The sequence below is a fragment of the Ambystoma mexicanum genome, chromosome 9 (assembly GCF_040938575.1).
Source record: "Ambystoma mexicanum isolate Mex_15411 chromosome 9, UKY_AmexF1_1, whole genome shotgun sequence".
NCBI classification, from domain to species: domain Eukaryota; kingdom Metazoa; phylum Chordata; class Amphibia; order Caudata; family Ambystomatidae; genus Ambystoma; species Ambystoma mexicanum.
The window spans coordinates 168,690,677-168,714,393 of NC_090931.1; the positions used below are offsets into that span (position 1 = coordinate 168,690,677).

Genomic DNA, 23,717 nt, shown 5'->3' on the forward strand with positions numbered 1-23,717 from the left:
AATGTCATATGCTTAGTTCCGGTCAGACTCATCTGAATGTCATACGCTTAGTTCCGGTCAGACTCATCTGAATGTCATACGCTTAGTTCCGGTCAGACTCATCTGAATGTCATACGCTTAGTACCGGCCCAACCCACCTGAATGTCATACGCTTAGTTCTGGTCAGACTCATCTGAATGTCATATGCTTAGTTCCGGTCAGAATCATCTGAATGTCATATGCTTAGTTCTGGTCAGACTCATCTGAATGTCATATGCTTAGTTAGTTCCGGTCAGACTCATCTGAATGTCATACGCTTAGTACCGGCCCGACCCACCTGAATGTCATACGCTTAGTTCCAGCCAGACCCACCTGTCAACCCATCATGCTGTCCCTGTGGCGGGCGCAGAGTGCCCAGAATGCGGGGAGACCTATACGGCAGGGGAATTTCATTCTCTTTAGGTGGGCACAGGAGAACTTACCCCCAAATCTCTGTTGTTCCAACGTCATATTTTTGGTAGGTTTGTGTATCTATGGAGTGTTGGGTTACGTTATGTTATGTTATTTAATTTATAACGCGTACCAAGGGCCTGGAGGCATACGGCAGGGGAATTTCATTCTCTTTAGGTGGGCACAGGAGAACCTACCCCCCTATCTCTGTTGTTCCAACGTCATATTTTTGGTAGGTTTGTGTATCTATGGAGTGTTGGGTTACGTTATGTTATGTTATTTAATTTATAATGCGCACCAAGGGCCTGGAGCATACGGGCGCACATTCAACACAAAGAAGACTATGCATGGGACACACTTGGGGAAAAGCTAGCGGTCAAACAGCCACGTGTATAGCCAGGCCCTAAGGGCACTACCTGAACAAGTAGGTCTTTAGTTTCTTTTTAGAAACCTCTCACATGGTGGCTCAGTGCTGCAATCTTGTTGTCTGGAGAAAGTCTTCCGTAGTACACCCACTGTAGTATTGCAGTCTCTTGCCTTGTCTGTGCCTTCGCTCTCAGGCTTTCTGCACTGGGCCAAGCCACTGCCATGGTGGTCTCAGTGTGCTGAGACTTGCCTGAGAATTGGCGTTTGGTGCCCCTGCCAGGACTATGCAGGCCGTATATGACCCTGCCAGGACTATGCAGGCTGTATATGCCCCTGCCAGGACTATGCAGCCGTATGTGCCCCCGCCAGGACTATGCAGGCCGTATATGACCCTGCCAGGACTATGCAGGCTGTATATCCCCCCGCCAGGACTATGCAGGCTGTATATCCCCCCGTCAGGACTATGCAGGCCGGATATGACCCTGCCAGGACTATGCAGGCCGTATATATGCCCCTGCCAGGACTATGCAGCCGTATGTGCCCCCGCCATGACTATGCAGGCCGTATGTGCCCCTGACAAGACTATGCAGCCGTATATGTCCCCGCCAGGACTATGCAGGCCGTATATGACCCCGCCAGGACTATGCAGTCCGTATGTGTCCCCACCAGGACTATGCAGGCCGTATATAACCCCGCCAGGACTATGCAGGCCATATATGCCCCTGCCAGGACTATGCAGCCGTATGTGCCCCCGCCAGGACTATGCAGGCCGCATGTGCCCCTGCCAGGACTATGCAGGCCGCATGCACCCCCGCCAGGACTATGCAGGCTGTATGTGCCCCCGCCAGGACTATGCAGGCCATATATGCCCTCGCCAGGACTATTCAGGCTGTATATCCCCTGCCAGGACTATGCAGTCCGTATGTGTCCCCACCAGGACTATGCAGGCCATATATGCCGCCACCAGGACTATGCAGGCCGTATATGACCCCACCAGGACTATTCAGGCCGTATATGCCCCTGCCAGGACTATGCAGCCGTATGTGCCCCCGCCAGGACTATGCAGGCCGCATGTGCCCCTGCCAGGACTATGCAGGCTGTATGTGCCCCCGCCAGGACTATGCAGGCTGTATATGCTCCCACCAGGGCTATGCGGGCCGTATGTGCCCCTGTCAGGACTATGTAGGCTGTATGTGGCCCATGTGCCCCCGCCAGGACTATTCAGGCCGTATATGCCCCTGCCAGGACTATGCAGCCATATGTGTCCCCGCCATGACTATGCAGGCCGTATGTGCCCCCGCCAGGACTAAGCAGGCCGCATGCGCCCCCACCAGGACTATGCAGGCTGTATGTGCCCCCGTCAGGACTATGCAGGCTGTATGTGCCCCCGCCAGGACTATGCAGGCTGTATATGCTCCCGCCAGGACTATGCAGGCTGTATATGCTCCCGTCAGGACTATGCAGGCTGTATATGCTCCCGCCAGGACTATGCAGGCTGTATATGCCGCCGCCAGGACTATGCAGACTGTATATGACCCCGCCAGGACTATGCAGTCCGTATATGACCCCGCCAGGACTATTCAGGCCATATATGCCCCTGCCAGGACTATGCAGCCGTATGTGCCCCCGCCATGACTATGCAGGCCGCATGTGCCCCTGCCAGGACTATGCAGGCCGCATGTGCCCCTGCCAGGACTATGCAGGCTGTATGTGCCCCCGCCAGGATTATGCAGGCTGTATGTGCCCCCGCCAGGACTATGCAGGCCATATATGCGCCCGCCAGGACTATGCAGGCCGTATATGCCCTCGCCAGGACTATGCAGGCTGTATATCCCCCTGCCAGGACTATGCAGTCCGTATGTGTCCCCACCAGGACTATGCAGGCCATATATGCCGCCGCCAGGACTATGCAATCTGTATATGACCCCGCCAGTACTATGCAGGCCGTATATGACCCCGCCAGGACTATTCAGGCCGTATATGCCACTGCCAGGACTATGCAGCCGTATGTGCCCCCGCCATGACTATGCAGGCCGCATGTGCCCCTGCCAGGCCTATGCAGGCTGCATGTGCCCCTGCCAGGACTATGCAGGCTGTATGTGCCCCCGCCAGGACTATGCAGGCTGTATATGCTCCCACCAGGGCTATGCGGGCCGTATGTGCCCCTGTCAGGACTATGTAGGCTGTATGTGCCCCATGTGCCCCCGCCAGGACTATTCAGGGCATATATGCCCCTGCCAGGACTATGCAGCCATATGTGCCCCCGCCATGACTATGCAGGCCGTATGTGCCCCCGCCAGGACTATGCAGGCCGCATGCGCCCCCACCGGGACTATGCAGGCTGTATGTGCTCCCGTCAGGACTATGCAGACTGCATGTGCCCCCGCCAGGACTATGCAGGCTGTATATGCTCCCGCCAGGACTATGCAGGCTGTATATGCTCCCGTCAGGACTATGCAGGCTGTATATGCTCCCGCCAGGATTATGCAGGCTGTATATGCTCCCGCCAGGGCTATGCAGGCCGTATGTGCCCCCGTCAGGACTATGCAGGCTGTATGTGCCCCATGTGCCCCCGCCAGGACTATGCAGGCCGTATATGCCCCCGCCAGGACTATGCAGGCTGTATGTGCCCCCGCCAGGACTATGCAGGCTGTATGTGCCCCAGCCAGGACTATGCAGGCTCTATGTGCCCCCGCCAGGACTATGCAGGCTGTATATGCTCCCACCAGGGCTATGCGGGCCGTATGTGCCCCCGTCAGGACTATGCAGGCTGTATATGCTCCCGCCAGGACTATGCAGGCAGCAGTGTGTGGATGAGGATGAAAAGGGGCCGGGGAAAGAAGGTGATTAATGATCCAGCTAAAGTAGATTGTGGGTCAGAAGTGGAGAAAATGTTAAAACGTGTACTCAAAGGTGTCTGTAGAAACAGGATGTGTTTGACTTGATGGCAGTTTTAAAAACAGATAAATGAATATATTATAATGTAGTGCATGGCTTCGATGAAGTTGAGATGTACTCAAATGAACCCCTTGAATTGATCAGAGTTTTTGCTGCCGGAGAACGCATTCCAGTTCTCTGATCAAACACAACCCACAATAGTAATACTGTGACTGCGGGGGTGCTCGAAATGACCTAGCGCTGTCTCAGAGTACCCTATCTAGTGCTTTCCACTGCCTATTTTAGGGTTTATGAGATATACTGTTTCCACTTCCTGTTGGTAGTTTCCCATAGTGCACTGCTGGGGGGCGCTAGCATCGAGCATAGATTATCTGGTCATGCAGTGTTTGTTATGGGCATGCAGAGGGAACGCCGGGTTGTTTCTCAGTAGTTGAGTCCACCACACAGATGCTGTCTGCAGAATTTGTGCAGGTGGAGCTCCAGGGTTTGTCACGTTATGCCTTAGTCCTTCTTTAATGTCGGCCCACAGAATCCAAAGGCCCTCCATGTTTGCCCCATAGAGGAGTATGAAGGAGATGAGGCTGCCACGAGCTTCCATATTGTTTCTGCTGGAAGGTAGTGATTTACTAGCAGTTCCTTGATTCTGCAACATGCACGGGAGCTTTTTCTTGTAGCTGACTCTCAGATCCATTTGAGGTGGGAGAAGCTGCTCAGACGCTCCCATCTTTCCACCCACCGAAGATGCATGCATATTATATGCTGAACAGGCAGGAGGGATGGAGAGAGGACTAGCATTCACTGCTACACATGCTCTTCTTGCCTTCTCTATGTAAATTAGACAAGGATAGGATGGCAAAGCCTCGCTTGTCTTCCCCCTCATCATTCCCCCACTTCGCCGGTACAGAGAGAGAGCAGACCTCAAAGGCACAGAGTTACGTGATTGGCTGATCAAAGGTACAGTGAGAGATCAAATGCACATAGGTGTTTGTGAGCAAGCAAAGGCAACAAAGGGTGCAAGTGAGAGATCAAAGGCATAGAATTGAGGGGAAGATCAAATGTACTAAGGTTGGTATTAGATTCCAAAAGCTCAAAGTGCAATGTCAAGAGCAGAGCCTGAGCGTGAGAGGCAGATGAAATGCACAGGGTGATTGTGAGAGTGAGATTAAGAGCATAGAGTGAGTGAAAGATCAATACATTGAGATGCGAGAAAGCAGTGAAAACAGGCTTGGACTTGAAATATTAAAAGATATTGAGGCTTATGACCACATAATAGAAATACGCCAGTCACACGTACAAAGGTACCATGTACATTTATTAACAAACAGCTGTCTGGCTCTCAGCACCCCGCAGTGTGTGCTTGTTGACACCCTGAGATGAGAGTGTGCTGGACATTTCAAAAACACAAGTATTTATACAGATTTTCCACATCATCCAGCCCCTCTTCGTGTAACACATTTACCTTGGGTTCATGGCCTATCCACATAACTAAGTCATGCTTAAACATCTTTGAATAGTTTGTTGTTTTCCTTTAAACATTTCACATGCTTTCCAAATATAAGACACAAAGGTAACATTCCTTATTTTGCTCACTTATATTTGTCTATCATTTGTTCTTGAGTTTAAAGTCAGCTTAGTGTCAAGGAGCGAAAGCAAAGATTTCTGCAAGAAGAGCACGTTCAACTATTTATCATTCTACTTTGCTGTTTGAACAGTGAAGGCACTAATGGAACAGATGGTATCTAAATTACTGATTAGTATGGCTTTTGTTTAACTCCAAGGTTTCTCAGTTTAGGACAAACAATCCACTTTAGCAGCTTCAACATTCTTATCTTCGTTGACATCATGGAAAGAGTACAAAGTTCATTTTGCTCTGCTGTAGCCAAAAACACAATTCTAATTCCATGCACACTTACACTTAGAAATGCTAGACTCGGATCCAGACTGCTTCGCATCCCGCGTGCCCAACGTCAACACACTAACACCACCCGTGCCTCTACCCAGACCTCACCCAAACCACCCACGACCGTACCTAAAGAATTGAAAGGAGCGCTTATCAATGCCAGATCCCTTACCGCTCATGCCCTCGATATCGCTGACCTCATCACCACCCAGAACCTCGACTTCATTGCTATCACAGAAACATGGCTACACGCTGCTTCTGGCCCGCTCTTATCCCTCGCCATTCCCGACGGATACTCTATCCTCAGAAATTACTGCCTATCTAACCTGTCTAAAGGTGGCGGCGTTGCCTTCATACACAGGGAGAATATCAACATGAGACTAATCCCAAACATTCAATGTTGTTCAGCGGAATCACTATCAGTGAAACTCTCACTCTCACCCACCAATACAGCGACACTTCACCTCATCTACAGACCACCCGGTCCACTTTCCTCCTTTGCAGAAGATATTGCGTCTATCCTATCTAACAACACTAAGCCTAACTCACAAGTACTGTTGCTAGGGGACCTGAATCTTGGACTGTCTGACCCTAAGGATCTCATGGCCACAGAAGTTGCAAGCATTGTGTCAAACCTTGGCTTTCAACAACGTAACCTCGAACCTACACACAACAAAGGCAGAACACTTGATTGGATCGCAGACTTAAATTGTAATACTACGATAATCTCCAACGCAGCTTGTGCCTGGTCCGACCACCACGTCATTATTTTCCAACTACCTGCCACCATTCCTAGCACCAAAACTCCAGTAGCTCCCTCTATTCCCACCAGGAATAAAAAGGACATCACCAGGGACAAGCTACTCCCGCTTATTCTACCCATTCTGAACAATTGTGCCACATCTTATAATGACCCCACGGTCTTAGTGGACACTTTCAACCAAACACTGCTCAAAGCTATTGACACGATAGCCCCGCTCAAACTCAGAAAAGCTAAACAACGAGCTCACCTGAATTCGTGGTTTACACCACATCTTAGAGCTCTGCGTAAAGAAAAACGCAAGGCGGAATCACTTTGGAAAAGTCTCCCATGTGCTTATAACAAAAACAACCTCCTCATCGCATCCCTTAATTACAAGGAAGCCATTATACAGGCAAAAAAAGAAACGTATAACCTGCGCATCTCGCATGCTGAATCCAACACGAAGGAGCTTTTCAAAATTGTCAAAGAATTAGAATCCCCTTCGCTGTTACCAGATACGTGTAACAAAGGCAGTTCCTGGTGCAACAGCATCCAAAATGCTCTCCTTTCCAAAATAACCACCTTACAAGCCAAAATCAATGCCAAACAAAATTCTCTTCTCTCCAAATTTCTGGCACCTAAAACTCCCACCACTTTCACCCAGCCCCCATTTAGCTTCACTCCTCTCACTATCTCGGAGGTTGAAAAAATTATCAGCAACCTTAAACCTTCTAACTGCCAAGGGGACTCCTGCCCGGCCCCTATCATCAAGGAATCTGCCCACGACCTTGCTCCCTTCATTACTACCTTCATTAATTCCTCATTTCAGTCCGGAATTGTACCCAACAACCTTAAGGATGCCTGGGTCATCCCTCTGCTGAAAAAACCGACACTTGATCCGTCCATACCAACGAATTTCAGACCAATCACAACGGTCCCGTTCCTCTTAAAAATCTTAGACAGAGCGGCCTACCTCCAGATACAGAAGTATTTGGAGACTAATAACTTACTTGGCACTAGACAATCTGGTTTCAGACCCAGGCATGGGACAGAAACAGCCTTATTAGATCTGAAAACTCAAATAGAGGACTTAAAAGATAACGGCAAACTAGCACTACTACTACTCTTGGACCTCTCTGCGGCCTTCGATCTGGTCAATCACCAAATCCTATGTCAACACCTGAAATCTGCTGCCCACTTTTCTGAAAACGCCACCAACTGGATCAGATCCTTCCTTGACAATAGACTCATGAGGGTATTCTCACCCACGGATTCTGCTGACCCATCTCCGGTCCCATGTGGAGTTTCCCAAGGATTGTGTGTATCTCCTACGCTCTACAATGTTTTCACCAAGCCTTTGTTTGATGTGCATGACTATCTGGGTGTCACCTACACCAACTACGCGGATGACAACCAGATACTCATCCCCATCACTGGTGACTACATTGTAGACGCCAAAGCCGTGAACGACGTATACCAAGTCGTCCAAGCATGGATGGCACAACATGAGCTCTGCCTCAATGATGACAAGACAGAGCTTCTCATCCTTGGTACCCAACAAAGACTTAGCAAGCTTGACCCGTCCTTCAGCACCTTTAACATTGATGGTAATTCCATCAAAGTGGCTAAAGAGACCAAAACTTTGGGTATCTACCTTGATTCCACACTGTCCCGCAACCGACAAACCAATGCATTTGCCGCTGCATCTGCGTACACTTGTAAGTTGATTACAGCCTGCCGCCCTTTCCTCTCTACCCAGAACTGCATTACTCTTGCCAGGACATTGGTTATGTCTAAACTTGATTACTGCAACGCACTGTATCAAGGCACTAACCAACGTAACCTCAACAAACTTCAGATCGCCCAAAATAATGCGATCAGGGCAGCCCTCGCCATTCCAAGGTCGGCGCACATCTCCGACACCAGGAAGAGTTTACATTGGCTCTCTGTCGCCCAAAGAATCTCGCTCAAATCAATGACTCTCACTCACAAATGTGTCAACAACCAGGCCCCCACCTACCTAACTTCCCGCTTCTCTCAATACATCCCCTCACGGACACTAAGATCTTCCCAAGCACAATCGCTTACTATTCCGAAATACAACCTGCAGACTGCCGGTGGCATCAGCTTCCCTGTCCTCGCATCCAAACTTTGAAACTCTGTGCCACTAGCCATCAGAACCCTCCCGTTCGCCTCGCTTTTTAAACATAAAGCCAAGCTATGGATATCCTCTACACATCACTCACTACCAGCCTAAGCCACCTCCTCCACTATTCATGCACTACTGGCACTTTTACTTGTGAACCCATTGCTTGCCTGTACCTGTAGCCATGCCACTTTTTTATCTTTGTGCCTTAAGATATGCACCTGTGAATATAATCTCTGCCTGCCTGTAAATGTATCATTGCCATGTTCTTGTACCTGTGCCTAAGATATGCGCCTGGTTGCCCTCTGGCCTAGCGCGCTATGCAAATAAATAAAATACAAATACAAACAAACATGGGACAGAAATCAAGAGGCGATCACAATGGTGGATAACTCAAAATGGCGGCATAGTCAGCCTGTTTCATATTCATTCAATGCAATTTATAGTGCAATGTGAATGTGCTTAGACCAATCGTTTACTGTCAGGTGGTATTCATGCAAAATATACTTTTAAAAACCCTCCTTTTGGCTTAAACCAAGAGCATTACTCAAACATTAGCATCATCTGAAAACCACGTATCATCATCAGGGCATCCTGAATCGCTATCTTCAAAAACATGGTCTTATTTAGAATGGCATGTGTGGCGCTCATGATCATCAAGATGGTGTTGTTATGATAACCCCCTCTCTGTTGGAGGTCTCGAGGATTAAGAGTGTGCGAATGCACCTAAGGTGGAGACACTTGCAGTGGGCAATAAAATATCAAGCAGATTTGCACTCAATAGATCCAAAAATACGAGTGTCTATGTAATTACAATACAAGCTATTATTGTGATCAGTATCCATTTGGTCCTATGGGACCATGACCCTTGATGGGCGAACTCATTATCAGCAAAACGATCAGTATCCTTATTAGTATGAGTGGCCCCAAACACAGGCATAGTTTCTCAGTGTCTATTAAGAAGCCTCACTGTTAGGCTCTTTTAGTTCATCCGTGGGTGGCACTTGACCATGTGGCCTATCTTGATTGAAGATAACTTTGCCGGTCCTTGCCTCTTATCGTATGCAGCAGAGGAATGACGAGGTATTGGCTCAACGATGGTTTCTTGTGTTTACATTAATGTAATGTCAGCAGGCCCTAAATGTAAATCCTGTTCTGTGATCGCAGATTGTACCTTAAAACTCCAGGTACAGAATGAGCAGGGAACAAAGTGTTGTTGTTTCCTAAAGAAGATGAAGAAGCAGAAACAAGATCGATCGACGGTGAAGAAGAAATTAAAGAGGAAGAAGCAATCTCCCCAGGCCCCACGGGCTCAGGAAGGACTTTCAAAGGACTTTAAATCCCCTAACCAGGCTGCTACCGCAGAGAGCCAGTGTTGGAATTGCATCAAGGAACCCTGGATACTGTTTCTTTCACTAGTCATTTTAAACATCTGGCATCCGACTACTTGTGGCCCGGAATAATGCATCTCTCCCTTTTTCGCAGGAGTCTGCATGAAGAAATCAAGGATGAGCTAGTCCATGTACCTGAACCTATGACTCTGCAAGAATTAATTGACCAGGTTTTATAGATGGTCCGCCAACTCACAGAAAGACAATATGAACGACGTTGGTAAGAACGTCCCAGTGCACGGTCGTCCCTTGGCCAACCTGGCCTATGCCAGTGACCAACACAGGGGAAACTGGTCCAGAACCTATGCAGATTGGTTCCATTCGTGATCCTCCACCCAAAGCTGAGAGACGGCGCCACAGAGCAAACAATCTTTGCCTGTACTATGGAAAGTCTGGACTTTATCTGGGTTCCTTTCCAGTTAGACCTGTGAAGCCATCAGGAAAATGAAAGGGCCTGCCTTCTGATGGGGAGCAGAAGGTAGGCCTTACACCCATCATTGATCCATCTCCCATACTGCCTGATTGTCTAATGCCCTTAACCCCTTTGTTCGTTCTCCAACTTTGGGTTACATGGGGTTCCAAGGACCCGGATACCCTCTTTTTCCCAGCGTTGTTGGACTGTGGAGCCACAGGGAATTATTTGGATGAGGAATTCGCACAAACGAACAACATCTCCAGAGTCAGGAAACAGCAATGTGCCGATATTCAAGTTATCGATGGTACTCCGTTATCCTCTGGTCCGGTTGTTTTTCCGACTGTACCTTTGCTGATGGCCATCAATCAACACAATGAGCAACTGGCTTTTGATATAATTCGCACGCCGGCCTATCCTGTGGTCCTGGGGTTACCTTGGTTAATGATGCACAATCCCTGTATAAATTGAACCACCCACATTTGGATCCTTTATTCCGATTTCTGTACCTTGCACTGCGGTGCCTCAACTGCTCCGACCACCATGGTGGACTCTTTTCAGGAAGGAGCCCAGTTACACCAGATGCAGAAGATTACATGTTTAACCCTGTTGATTGAATACCATCACCATCGAGATGTCTTTAGAGAGCCAGTGCACATAGCTCTTCCTCCACATCATGAGTTCGATTGTGAAATTGACCTGGTTCCTGAACATGACTTGCCAAATTCAAGAATGTACTGTGTTGACAGACTCTGAAAGAACTGAACTGAAGAGATACCTTGCAGACTGTTTACGACATGGGCATATTACGCCATCCATGTCATCTATGGGATTTCCTTTGTTTTTCGTGCCTAAAAAAGAAGGCACACTCAGACCTTGCATTGATTATCCCTTGCTCAACGAAATCACTGTGAAAGACCGATACCCATTGCCGCTGATCACCGATATCCTTGAATCTTTATATACCGCTAAATTGTTCACCAAATTGGATCTTCGTGGAGCCTACCATTTAGTACGCATCCAATCCGGACATTAATGGAAGACGGCTTTTAAAACACCTTTTGTTAATTATGAATATAAAGTAATGCCCTTCGGTCTTTCCAATGCACCATCAGTCTTTCAATGATTCATGGATTCAGTGTTTGCGAATCTCTTGGGGCAATCTGTATGGGTTTATGTGGATGACAGTCTAGTGTTTTCACCCGGCCGGGTATCACATATCGCTCATGTATCTGAAGTTCTCAGAAGGCTACAACAGAACCATCTGTATGCTAACATAGAAAAGTGCCAATTCCATGTGTTAGAAATGGAGTTCCTGGGATATAGCATTAGTGCCGAAGCGTTACATTTGGACCCCAGAAAAGTGCAAGCTATATAGACCTGGAAAACCCTACACGATTTGAAATCTCTACAATGTTTCCTTGGGTTTGCTAACTATTATAGATGTTTCATCCATGACTTTGCCCTGCTTGCCCAAGGATTAACCGCCTTCTAAGCACAAAACATCCCTTAATGTGGACCAAAATAGCAGAGAAAGTGTCCCATACCCTTCAAGATGCTTTCACCAGGGCACCAGTCCTCCAACATCCTGACAATTCACTACCTTTTATAGTGGAGGCAGATGCGCCAGACTGGATCCACGTTCCAATTCTGAACTGCCTGTTGCTTATTACTCACGCACATTAACATCCTGCGAACAGAAGTATTCCGTTATAGAAAAGGAATTGTTGGCTATTAAAGTAGCCTTTGAGGAATGGCATCAGCATCTGTTGGGAGGGAGTCACAAGGTTGAGGTGCGGATGGATCACAGGAACCTGCAATACCTCAAAACACAGCAATGTTGGAATAGCAGACAAGCAAGGTGGCCATACTTCTTTCTACAATATGATTTCTTTGTCACCTTCATCCCAGGAGCACAAAATAAGGACGCAGATGCCTTATCTCATTCCCTGCAAGAGACCAAACCCTGCAAATGCCCTGGTTATATCCTGTCTCCTGTCACACACTTCTTGGCTGCCGTGCAATCGCTGCTTCGTCAAACAGTGCAGGACACAGCATCCAACCCAGCCCTCCTTGACCTACTGGCCCATCCACAGCTCATTTCATAAAACGGCCTACTATTCTATAACGATCCATTGTACATATCCTCTGATTCTCTCAGACAGATTGTACTGTCACAAATGCATGACTCTAGATTGGTCGGTCACCGCGGATGTCGCGCCACTACTGGACTGATAGAGAGACAGTTCTGGTGGCTCCGGCCAAGTTGAAACATAAGCACTCGGTAGGCCTGCTACATCCCCTACCACGTCCCTGGCATACCATCGCCATGGATTTCCTCATGGACCTTCCTCCCGTCTTGTATAATGGTGATAGTGGATTGTTTCTCTGTGATGCCCAGATCGACATGGCAGACTGTACTATCTAGTGTGCTGGAAAGACTACGCTACTTGCGATAATTCCTGGGAGGCAGTCTCTGGTGTTCATGCTCCCCGTTTGATTCGCCATTTCTACCTGCTATGTGCCTGGAAGTCTGGTGCCCCCTACGGTCCTTGGGGTGGGCGGCATATCATCGCGCGGCCTTACCCTTCTTGGAAACTCACCTGGGGGCTCTGTGACTGGCAACCAGGGGTGCTCTTGCACCATCTCCCGATCCGGTGACCCTGGTTCATGGGGGCTGCCATCTTCATTCGCACATTTGCACTGGTCTAGTAGGCCATTTCTATGCAGGCGTAGTGAAAGCAGCATTGGCAGTCGCCTGTGGAAACGCGAATCATGGACGCAAGCCTCCAGGCCTATGAAGAAGCCCCAGACAGTCCACAGTGTGTCACAACCTTTTCCGAAGGGACACTTGTTGCTGCTGGTTTGTTGCCTGCTGCTGAACTCTTTCTGCCTTGTGCCCTTGCCCAGAATTTCTGCTGATGCCTCGTTCTCTTCTGTTGCTGGTCTTGTCATTTGCCAGTTTCCAGTATCATTGCTGTACCTTCCTTCCTGGGTACCCCCTTCTGTCTCTTTTTTCTTTTGCCTTTTGCCCCCGTATTCTCTTCTCCTCACTTCTCTCCTTCCTTCTGTCTTCTTTGGACCTTCTGCGTCAGTGTCTGCACTGCCCGATACCACGCTAACATGCGGTTGGTCTTTTCTCGTGGTGTTGGGAAGGCGCTCCCTGTCCTTGGCCCCTGACATATAATCACAGACCCAGGCCCCGGGGTGTCTTCTTTCATCGCTCTATACAGGACCGAATCAGACATCGGGCTGAAGACCGACCCAGGACCAATAAAAAGGCAAAACATCAGGAACGCGGAAGTCACGGGGTGGGAGACACACTTTGACAGAGGCACACAAAGCTATGGAGGAAATAACTAGAGAGCGATAGATGGCCAATGCAGGTGCATTGAGACCAAAGCTATGGAGGAAATAGATAGAGAGCGATAGATGGCCAATGCAGGTGCATTGAGACCAAAGCTATGGAGGAAATAGATAGAGAGCGATAGATGGCCAATGCAGGTGCATTGAGACCAAAGCTATGGAGGAAATAGACAGAGAGCGATAGATGGCCAATGCAGGTGCATTGAGACCAAAGCTATGGAGGAAATAGATAGAGAGCGATAGATGGCCAATGCAGGTGCATTGAGACCAAAGCTATGGAGGAAATAGATAGAGAGCGATAGATGGCCAATGCAGGTGCATTGAGACCAAAGCTATGGAGGAAATAGATAGAGAGCGATAGATGGCCAATGCAGGTGCACTGAGACCAAAGCTATGAAGGAAATAGATAGAGAGCGATAGATGGCCAATGCAGGTGCACTGAGACCAAAGCTATGGAGGAAATAGATAGAGAGCGATAGATGCCCAATGCAGGTGCATTGAGACCGAAGAGGGACACTTGGCTTTGCAGAGGGCTCGTCTTTACTAACTGACACACACGTGTATCAGAATTATTTTTTTAAATCATTATTTATTTCCTTTTGGCTTCCAGTGAAATGTAAGTAGCCTGCAAGTATCAAATATTTGCCTAGAGTGATGATTTTCATGAGTTGTTTTCAGTTGTTTTAAAACACGTATAGGTTTATAAAATCATAGTTTCAGGTATTGATATTCTTTTTTTCATGTGAACACAAATAGTGAAATGTTTAATACAAATATGTAATTCAGGAGTATGCACGTTTAATAGTAACTGCATGAAAATCTCGATACATATAGGTAAATATACATATACATGCATAGCCATACAACTGACATATGAGCAATCCCAAATACAACTTAAAAAAAAAGAATTGCAACATACAAACACACCCCAATACACGTATGCGGCCCTCATTCTCTTGAAGCTCGATGCTGAAGGGAAACACAGGAGAAGACTTTCCGATCCCCCTCGCCCCCTCTGCATCCATTCTGCACGCTGGTATTTTGCAGACATGCATAGACAACGCTTCCAGGCCTGGGTTCTGGGCAGTCAAGGCGAGTGTCTTCTCTTTGGAACCCTCTTCATTGTGTGGCCTTCCGTGGGACATCGTGCACCCCCACCCCATTTCTGCCTTAGCCCCCTGACAAAACTGTTTGTGAGCCCATGTTTGGTCTCAGAATGATTTTTGTGAGAGGGGGGGAGGGGTGGTGGTCAGCATGGGGTAAGGGGTCCAGGATGTCTGTGGAAGGGAATGAAGACGCAAGCATGTGTCTGCAGTGTCCCTTCGCATGCGGTAGAGAGCCTTTCCTGCATGCCGAGACCACCAGGAAGGACCCCGAGGAGCTCCTTTCTGAGGGTCTATGTGGGCGGGCAGAAGGTGCACTCCCTCCGCTGTGGTCTATTCCTGGGGGTTTCCCCTCTATTGGCGTAGAGGTGCGCTCACCGAACACATGTTTCAGCATTTTCTGGTGCAGGGATGTGGTTATTATAATCTACATAAGAGGGGGTGCCCCATATTTCCCATTCTTGAAAGCAAGCTGCAGTGTGCCTGAAGCAATTCAGCTGCATTTCCCCGGGTCTCTGTAAACCTATATGTCTGGTCTAGCTAAATAAATAAGTAGGCCCATCTTCCACACAGTCGGGTCACCTGGAGGCACCGGCGTTGCTGGGGTTCCCATGGGGCCTAGTCTGCGGCCTTTGACTAGGGAAGGCCCCGGGCATTGCGGCAAACGGGACCTGGTGAGAAACAGAAGCCTGGAGGTCCAAGAAGGCGGATGCCAGTGGGTCAGCAAAGAGATGGGGTGCATGGTACTCTACTGCAGAGTTTGGGGGCTGGGTAGGCCCCTGTGGACAGCCCTCTGCTAACCCTGAGATATGCGCCTTCTTGGCAGGGACTGGGAACAGGTGAGCCCGCCAGGAAACATCACGGGCTTTTCCAGGCCAAGTCAGATCTTCTTCTCATTTGTAATTCCTGCCGCGCGCGCGCGCGTGCGTGCGTGCGTGCGTGCGCGCGCGCGCGCGCCCAAAGTCCCTTGCAAGGCAATAGCACTTTCTGAGGTAGTCCAACCCCCAGCAGAGTCCTACTGCTCTCAGAACCAGGAAAGAGGTACAGGGGATACATGTGTGTTCCGCTCACTTGCTGATTTTTAAAAGGACAGAGGGCTGCGGCCTAAATAGCCTCCAAAATGGGTCTGGGAAAATGTACACATTTTGTGAAGGCTGGTGCCAGCGCAAACACGCACACCCATGCATGCCTGGTGCCCTTCCAGCTTGAGGAAGTGGGTTGGCAGAAGGCGTGTCTGTAAGAATGTCGTGCAGCACTGGAAGGCATGTTGTGGTGCTGTGACACCACACACGTGCATAGCGTCATGGATTGCGCACTGCTGTGATAACATAGCAGCTACTGCTGGTGTCAGTAGTGTGATGGCGGGCCATGTATAGTGCAGCAAAGTGCTGGGAATATGGGGCTGCTTAATGGCACAGAATCATTCTTTGTATCAGTAATGTTTAGAAAATGCTGCTTCCTGAGCACTACTCTGAGTTTCACGCAAGCGTTCTTCTTTCTCCCCCTCTTGCAGAACTCTAAGGCAGAGCAGGGCCTGGTGGGACTCCGGAACCTCGGGAACACGGTGAGTTCTGCATGGCCTGTGCTAAACTAACACCGAACGGTATATGTTTTACGTATTATGATTATTTTTATGATTGTTTTTATGAAATGTATTAGATTTAAATAAAGTTTTGTGATAACTGACTCCACTTTTGATGGGGTAAGAGTGTTCAGTGACACCTGTTGAAATACCGGACTTTCTTTTTGTATAAAAAAAAGAGCTCAAAAAGGGTCACGACTCTCCTATCCGTAGAACACAGAACGCATGTTCCAAAACATGTTAAATACCAATACATTCCTCGCCCCACACCAGAGCATCAGCTACCCGGGACCCCACACACACTGAGAAAAAAAACAGGGCTTGTTTTACAACACTTTTCTGAACTTAAGTGCAAGTAAGCTAGACTGCACTGAACAGAAAGGCCAGTCCAAAGGCGGGCATTACAACAAGAAAAGGCCAGGTCTTGTTCGTACCTTTCTTTATAAGCAGAGTTCACTGGGATGTCCAATGAGGGGGACTCTGCAGCCTCACCTGACCTCCAGACCATGTCACCTTGCTGCCTGTTGGGCAGCCGCAGGGGCGGTTGTTGCAAAGCAAACAGTGATGTGTGAGTGAAGTGGCGCCAGTGCCGTGTCTGAAGGCAGGTGAGCCAAGAGCACACTTGCACCTGGCCCTGATGTGTTGCTGCGCGGCAGAGCAGAGAGCTGCCTTTGCTGGGGCTCCAGGAAGCATGTGGAAGGCCAGCCATAGGGCGGGCATTGCCCCCTTCAGTGAGAAGAAGCGACAGGACTCTACAAGGCCCGGGGAAGTCAGCTGTGGGCAGCGATGGACTACATAGGTTTCCACATCTCCATTTAAACATGGTTGCCTGGGAATTGCTTTAAATATGGTGTTGAAGATTAATTTGGCAATCAAAATTAATCCAGCCCTCTGCTCATCCACTTCCAACTCTCTGCGGATGAGATGTTTTTCCAATCAGAGATTTGGGGTAGATCCTTATCCTCTGCAGGTGCCCCCCGCTGGAACAACCCCCTGCCCCTCTCTGTCTTGAACCCCTGAAGTTCCGTAAATGACCTTTCCCTTCTCTTCCTGTTTCTCTCTACCTCTCCCTTGCTAACTTCCTCTCCATTTCCTTCTCTTCTCTAACTGCGCTCCGTTTATGCTGTCTGGTCACCTGGTGCACCTACAGAGCCTCACAGGTCCCAGGCTCTGCTGCCAGTCTTTGCACTTGCCCTCGGGCCCTTGCACTCTGCTCACCACTACTGCACTTCTGGAATTCATTCCATGAGAAGGGTAACCTCTCTGCACTTAACACAGGGCACTGCTTGACTGTGCGCACTTGTTCCCTTCCACCTCTTTCACTTCCTGTCTGTGCACTTACATTACCTAGAATGCACTAGGCCTAGTTTGCCTGGCCTAGTACGGCAGTTTTGTTTCTGTATGTTCTCCTCCTCCCCTCTAACCTCTTATTTTGTCATGCACTTGCACTATCTGAAACGTCACTGGCCTAGTATGATAGTCTATGGATTGTATGTCTTCTCCCTCACCTCCCCGTCCGTCTTCCTTCCTGTCAAGCACTTCACTAGTAGTAGTGCCGTCAAGACAAGTATGCTAGTCATTTTTTGTTAAATCATTCGGAAATTTCAAGGCCTAAGAATTACTCTGTATACCACTGTTCCCTTCCCACCTTGAAGCACTTTGAAGCACTTCACTTGGGTATAAGCGCTTTACAAATAAACCATTACAATTACAAATAGAATGCCAGAGATTTTGATCAGGGTAGATCTAGTCAGATCCAGTGAAGGCTGGACTGGAGCATTGTGAGGAGCAGAGAGCTAGAGGAACTCTGACTTAAAGAACAGCTTTAGAGGTCTTTCGAAACCACCCCCACCCAGTTGTTAAATATTGGATGGAGAAAACATATCGAGCGGAAGCCTACTGTTAAACATAGATGCCCTCCCCACAGGTACGGCTGAAGATGTGCAGGGGCCCATTTCAATATGATGGTTGGGTGGGGCCCTACTTGCTTAGAGTGGAAAGCAGTTGGAGGTTACCATGGGGGTATACATTATAATGGAGATAAATATATGGTTAATAGCACAATGGCGAGCCAGCAAGGAGCTGAAACTCTGAGAGCCGGCTGTATAGCAATGATTGCTTCTTTGTAAGCAAGTGGCTGACATGGAGGCGGCAGTGTTGAAAGGCAACAAGGTGATAACATTTCTGTTTTCCCCAATGGAAGTGACGGCCTGGGGAGCGCTGCAAAACGCACACTGGAAGCCCCAGAGCTTAACTAATATACAAAGGTATTAGACTGCTGACTGGCAATACGGGGGCAGTTGCTGCGGGCCCCCCATAGACTCGGGGCTGCTTTCATTTCAAAGGGTTGAAAGGCGCTGATGCCGTCCCTGCCTCCCCAGTAAGTATGTCTTCCGGTGGTTTTACAAAGATACCCAACAGAGAAGGAGACTGTGGCACTCTGGGGCACGCTGCATGGCAGTAGGAGGGTATCTAGGCTCTACTTACATTGAGAGAAAAAAGAAGAAGCGGGTGGGGGGCGGGGATGCATTAGGAGGAGTGATGAGTCTTATGAGGAGCACGGTTAGTTAAACAGCCACTGCCTGAGTCACACAGAACTGACAGGGCACTAGAGAAGAAAGCTGGCACTGCTGTGGTGCTATAACTTCAAGATGGCACTGCTGCAAGGAATGTCACGCTGATGGTCCATTTATATCACCAACAGGGCACTGGTGGGTTAAGCCCACTCTTCTGCTCTCTATAGAAAGGACACAGCATGGTTGCTAGGGTGCTCATACTGCTGAGAGAAAGACATTGATACTGCTTGGGCACTCACACTGCTGGTAAGGAATCAGGACACTTATGCTGCTTGTACATTCACACTGCTGGTAAGGAATCAGGACACTTATGCTGCTGTACATTCACACTGCTGGTAAGGAATCAGGACACTTATGCTGCTTGGGCATTCACACTGCTGGTAAGGACGTTTATGTGGCTGCGAGGCGGTGCACAGCGCTGGTAAGGACGCTTATGCTGCTTGGGCACTCACACTGCTGGCTTATGCTGCTTGGGCACTCACACTGCTGCTCTGGAAGCTTATGCTGCTTGGGCACTTGCTCTGCTGGTCAGGAAGCTTATGCTGCTTGGGCACTCGCTCTGCTGCTCTGGAAGCTTAGGCTGCTTGAGTACTCACACTGATGGCCAGGATGCTTATGCTGCTTGGGCACTCACACTGCTGGTCAGGAAGCTTATGCTGCTTGGGCACTCGCTCTGCTGGTCAGGAAGTGTATGCTGCTTGGGAAGCTTATGCTGCTGGGGCACTCACACTGCTGGTCAGGAAGCTTATGCTACTTGGGCACTCACACTGCTGATCAGAAAGTTTATGCTGCTTGGGAACTCACACTGCTGGTCAGAAAGCTTATGCTGCTTGGGCACGCACACTGCTGGTCAGGAAGCATATGCTGCCTGGGCACTCACACTGCTGGGCAGGAAGCTTTTGCTGCTTGAGCACTCGCTCGCCTGGTCGGGAAGCTAATGCTGCTTGGGCACTCACACCGCACACTGCTAGTCAGGAAGCGTATGCTGCTTGGGCACTTGCTCTGCTGGTCAGGACGCTTATGCTGCTTGGGCACTCTCTCTGCTGGTCAGGAAGCTTATGCTACTTGGGAACTCACACTGCTGGTCACAAAGCTTATGCTGCTTGGGAACACAAACTGCCGGTCATGAAGCTTATGCTGCTTGGGCACTCACACTGCTGGTCATGAAGCTCATGCTGCTTGGGCACTGGGCACTCACATTGCTGTTCAGGAAGCGTATGCTGCCCGGGCACTCACGCTGCTGGTCAGGAAGTGTATGCTGCCCGGGCACTTACACTGCTTTTCAGTAAGCTTATGCTGCTTGGGCACTGACACTGCGGTCAGGAAGCTTATGCTGCTTGGGCACTCGCTCTGCTGGTCCGTAGGCTTATGCTGCCCAGGAACTCACATTGCTGATTAGGAAGCTTATGCTGCTTGGGCACTAACACTGATGGCCAGGAAGCTTATGCTGCTTGGGCACTCACACTGCTGCTCTGGAAGCTTATGCTACTTGGGCACTCACACTGCTGATCAGAAATCTTATGCTGCTTGGGCACACACACTGCTGGTCAGGAAGTTTATGCAGCTGGGAGGCGGTGCACAGCGTTGGTAAGGAATCTTGTGCCACTTGGGCACTCACACAGCTGGTCAGGAAGCTTATGCTGCTTGGGCACTCACACAGCTGGTCAGGAAGCATATGCTGCCCGTGCACTCACACTGCTGGGCAGGAAGCTTTTGTTGCTTGAGCACTCGCTCCCCTGGTCGGGAAGCTAATGCTGCTTGGGCACTCACACTGCTGGTCAGGAAGTGTATGCTGCTTGGGCACTCACACTGCTGGTCAGGAAGTGTATGCTGCTTGGGCACTTGCTCTGCTGGTCAGGAAGCTTATGCTGCTTGGGTACTCACACTGCTGGCCAGGAAGCATATGTTGCTTGGGTACTCACACTGCTTGCCAGGAAGCTTATGCTACTTGGGCACTCACACTGCTGGTCAGGACGCTTATGCTGCTTGGGCACTCTCTCTGCTGGTCAGGAAGCTCATGCTGCTTGGGTACTCTCTCTGCTGGTCAGGAAGCTTATGCTGCTTGGGTACTCACACTGCTTGCCAGGAAGCTTATGCTGCTTGGGAACTCAAACTGCTGGTCAGGAAGCTTATGCTGCTTGGGCACTCACACTGCTGGTCAGGAAGCTTATGCTGCTTGGGCACTGGGCACTCACATTGCTGGTCAGGAAGTGTATGCTGCCCGGGCACTCACGCTGCTGGTCAGGAAGTGTATGCTGCCCGGGCACTCACACTGCTTTTCAGTAAGCTTATGCTGCTTGGGCACTGACACTGCTGGTCAGGAAGCTTATGCTGCTTGGGCACTCACACTGCTGCTCTGGAAGCTTATGCTACTTGGGCACTCACACTGCTGATCAGAAATCTTATGCTGCTTGGGCACACACTGCTGGTCAGAAAGCTTATGCTGCTTGGGCACACACACTGCTGGTCAGGACGCTTATGCTGCTTGGGCACTCTCTCTGCTGGTCAGGAAGCTCATGCTGCTTGGGTACTCTCTCTGCTGGTCAGGAAGCTTATGCTGCTTGGGTACTCACACTGCTTGCCAGGAAGCTTATGCTGCTTGGGAACTCAAACTGCTGGTCAGGAAGCTTATGCTGCTTGGGCACTCACACTGCTGGTCAGGAAGCTTATGCTGCTTGGGCACTGGGCACTCACATTGCTGGTCAGGAAGTGTATGCTGCCCGGGCACTCACGCTGCTGGTCAGGAAGTGTATGCTGCCCGGGCACTCACACTGCTTTTCAGTAAGCTTATGCTGCTTGGGCACTGACACTGCTGGTCAGGAAGCTTATGCTGCTTGGGCACTCGCTCTGCTGGTCCGTAGGCTTATGCTGCCCAGGCACTCACATTGCTGATTAGGAAGCTTATGCTGCTTGGGCACTAACACTGATGTCCAGGAAGCGTATGCTGCTTGGGCACTCGCTCTGCTGGTCCGTAGGCTTATGCTGCCCAGGCACTCACATTGCTGATTAGGAAGCTTATGCTGCTTGGGCACTAACATTGCTGGTCAGGTAGTGTATGTTGCTTGGGAAGTGTATTCTGCCCGGGCACTCACACTGCTGGTCAGGAGGTTTATGCTGCCCGGGCACTCACACTGCTTTTCAGTAGGTTTATGCTGCTTGGGCACACACACTGTTGGTCAGGAAGCTTATTCTGCTTGGGCACTCACACTACGGGTCAGGAAGCTTAAACTGCCCAGGCACTCACACTGCCGGTCAGGAAGCTTATGGTGCTTGGGCACTCACACTGTTGGTCAGGAAGCTTATGCTGCCCGGGCACTCACACTGTTTGTCAGGCAGCATATGCTGCCCGTGCACTTACACTGCTGGCTGTTGAAGAAGCGTATGCTGCTTGGGCACTCACACTGCTGGTTAGTGAGCTTATGCTGCTGGGGGGCGGCTCACACCGCAGGAGGTGGGTGCACACTCCTGGGCTCCTTCAGCACTGATAGGGAAGACGCGTTGCTGTGTCTGAGCTGCAAACTCTGCTCTTTCTGCTGTATCCCCCGCCCCCACTCCACTGTAGCTATTTTGGACCTGCCTGATTCACATCCCTCTCAGTTCCTCTTCTGGGGTGTTGCCCGTCAAAGAGTTATGGAACGCCCTTCCCTTCTGGGACATCTCACAACAGGAAGTGACGTAAGACGTTGCAAGACATGTGTTTATCCTCCCCAGAAACGCACCAGAGGTTACCGAAAGAGGAACCACTGTCAAATGAAGGCATTCCCCCCACAGCGGTTCATCTTCTACACACTCGCCCACAGTGTGCGTACTCTCCAAAAAGAAGTCACAGAAGGCCTGAAAAAGACCTTCTTCATTGTGGAGTGGGGGAGGGGGGCGGTGAGGACGCAGAGGCCTTCAAGAGAGAAAGGCAACACCTGCTGCACGTATTCTCTGCATGATGCCTTAGTTCCATTCCATGAAGTCTCCCATTGCCTGCCCCCTCTATCGGAATGTCTCGCTCCCACTCCCCAGTCCTGTCTCATGCGGCTCCCAGGTCTATTCTTCTGCCCCAACAACGTCTTGGCCTTTCATCGTTTTGTTTTGTGCCCCATTTTCTGTTCGAACTGTTCTCTCAATTCATGCAAGTGACGTCTCAACCTTGTTTTTCAGTGTTTTATGAACTCCATCCTCCAGTGTTTGAGCCACTCAAAGGATCTACGAGATTACTGCCTGCAGAATGCCTACCGGCGGGACCTGAGCCGCAGCAACACAAGCCTCATGGAAGGTGAGCATGTTGGGGGGTAACCCACCCACCTCCGGTGGCAGGGTCATTATTGGCCTCCTCAGGATCACCCGTCTGTCTAGCACTGGATCAGCTGCCTCTGGAAAGAAAGAGTCCCCCATTCTGTCTTGGTATTGATTGCCTGTCTATAAAAGAAGCCTCTCCTCTCTTTCAGGATCTACTGTCCATGCTCTTTCTGTCATTGCTCTAGATCCTGGGGCTTATGGCCTGTCCTGTGGTCCACAGAGGACTTTCCACTTTGAGCCTGTATGAAGTATTGCACGTCTGTGATCGTCACCGCTGAATGGGACCGTGCCGTCCATGTTTGCTTTGTACGAAGCTCCTAGAGTTAGCAAGACAAGGATTTATAAACAAGTTGCCTGACAGATGGCCTTCATGATACAGTGCCAGACCTATTACAGAATGATTACCAACGCTGTACAAGAACCCTATGTACATACTGTGACAAAGAAATCCCTTGCTTACTTTGGTGAAATCTAGTGGGTTGGTCAAGTGAGCCGGGAACCTCTCCGAGCTAGTGGATA

The 23,717-nt window shown here is 49.6% G+C and overlaps 1 protein-coding gene across 5 annotated transcripts in view; it reads left to right on the top strand.

Annotated features, from left to right (window-relative positions):
• Positions 1–23,717, top strand: part of USP2 (ubiquitin specific peptidase 2) — a 357,749-nt gene that overhangs the window by 268,721 nt on the left and 65,311 nt on the right. For all 5 annotated transcript variants that reach the window (XM_069614354.1, XM_069614356.1, XM_069614355.1 and 2 more), the window contains 2 exons: positions 16,267–16,317; positions 23,061–23,175. In XM_069614354.1, the coding sequence (XP_069470455.1) occupies positions 16,267–16,317; positions 23,061–23,175 (166 nt within the window). The remainder of the gene's footprint in view (positions 1–16,266; positions 16,318–23,060; positions 23,176–23,717) is intronic.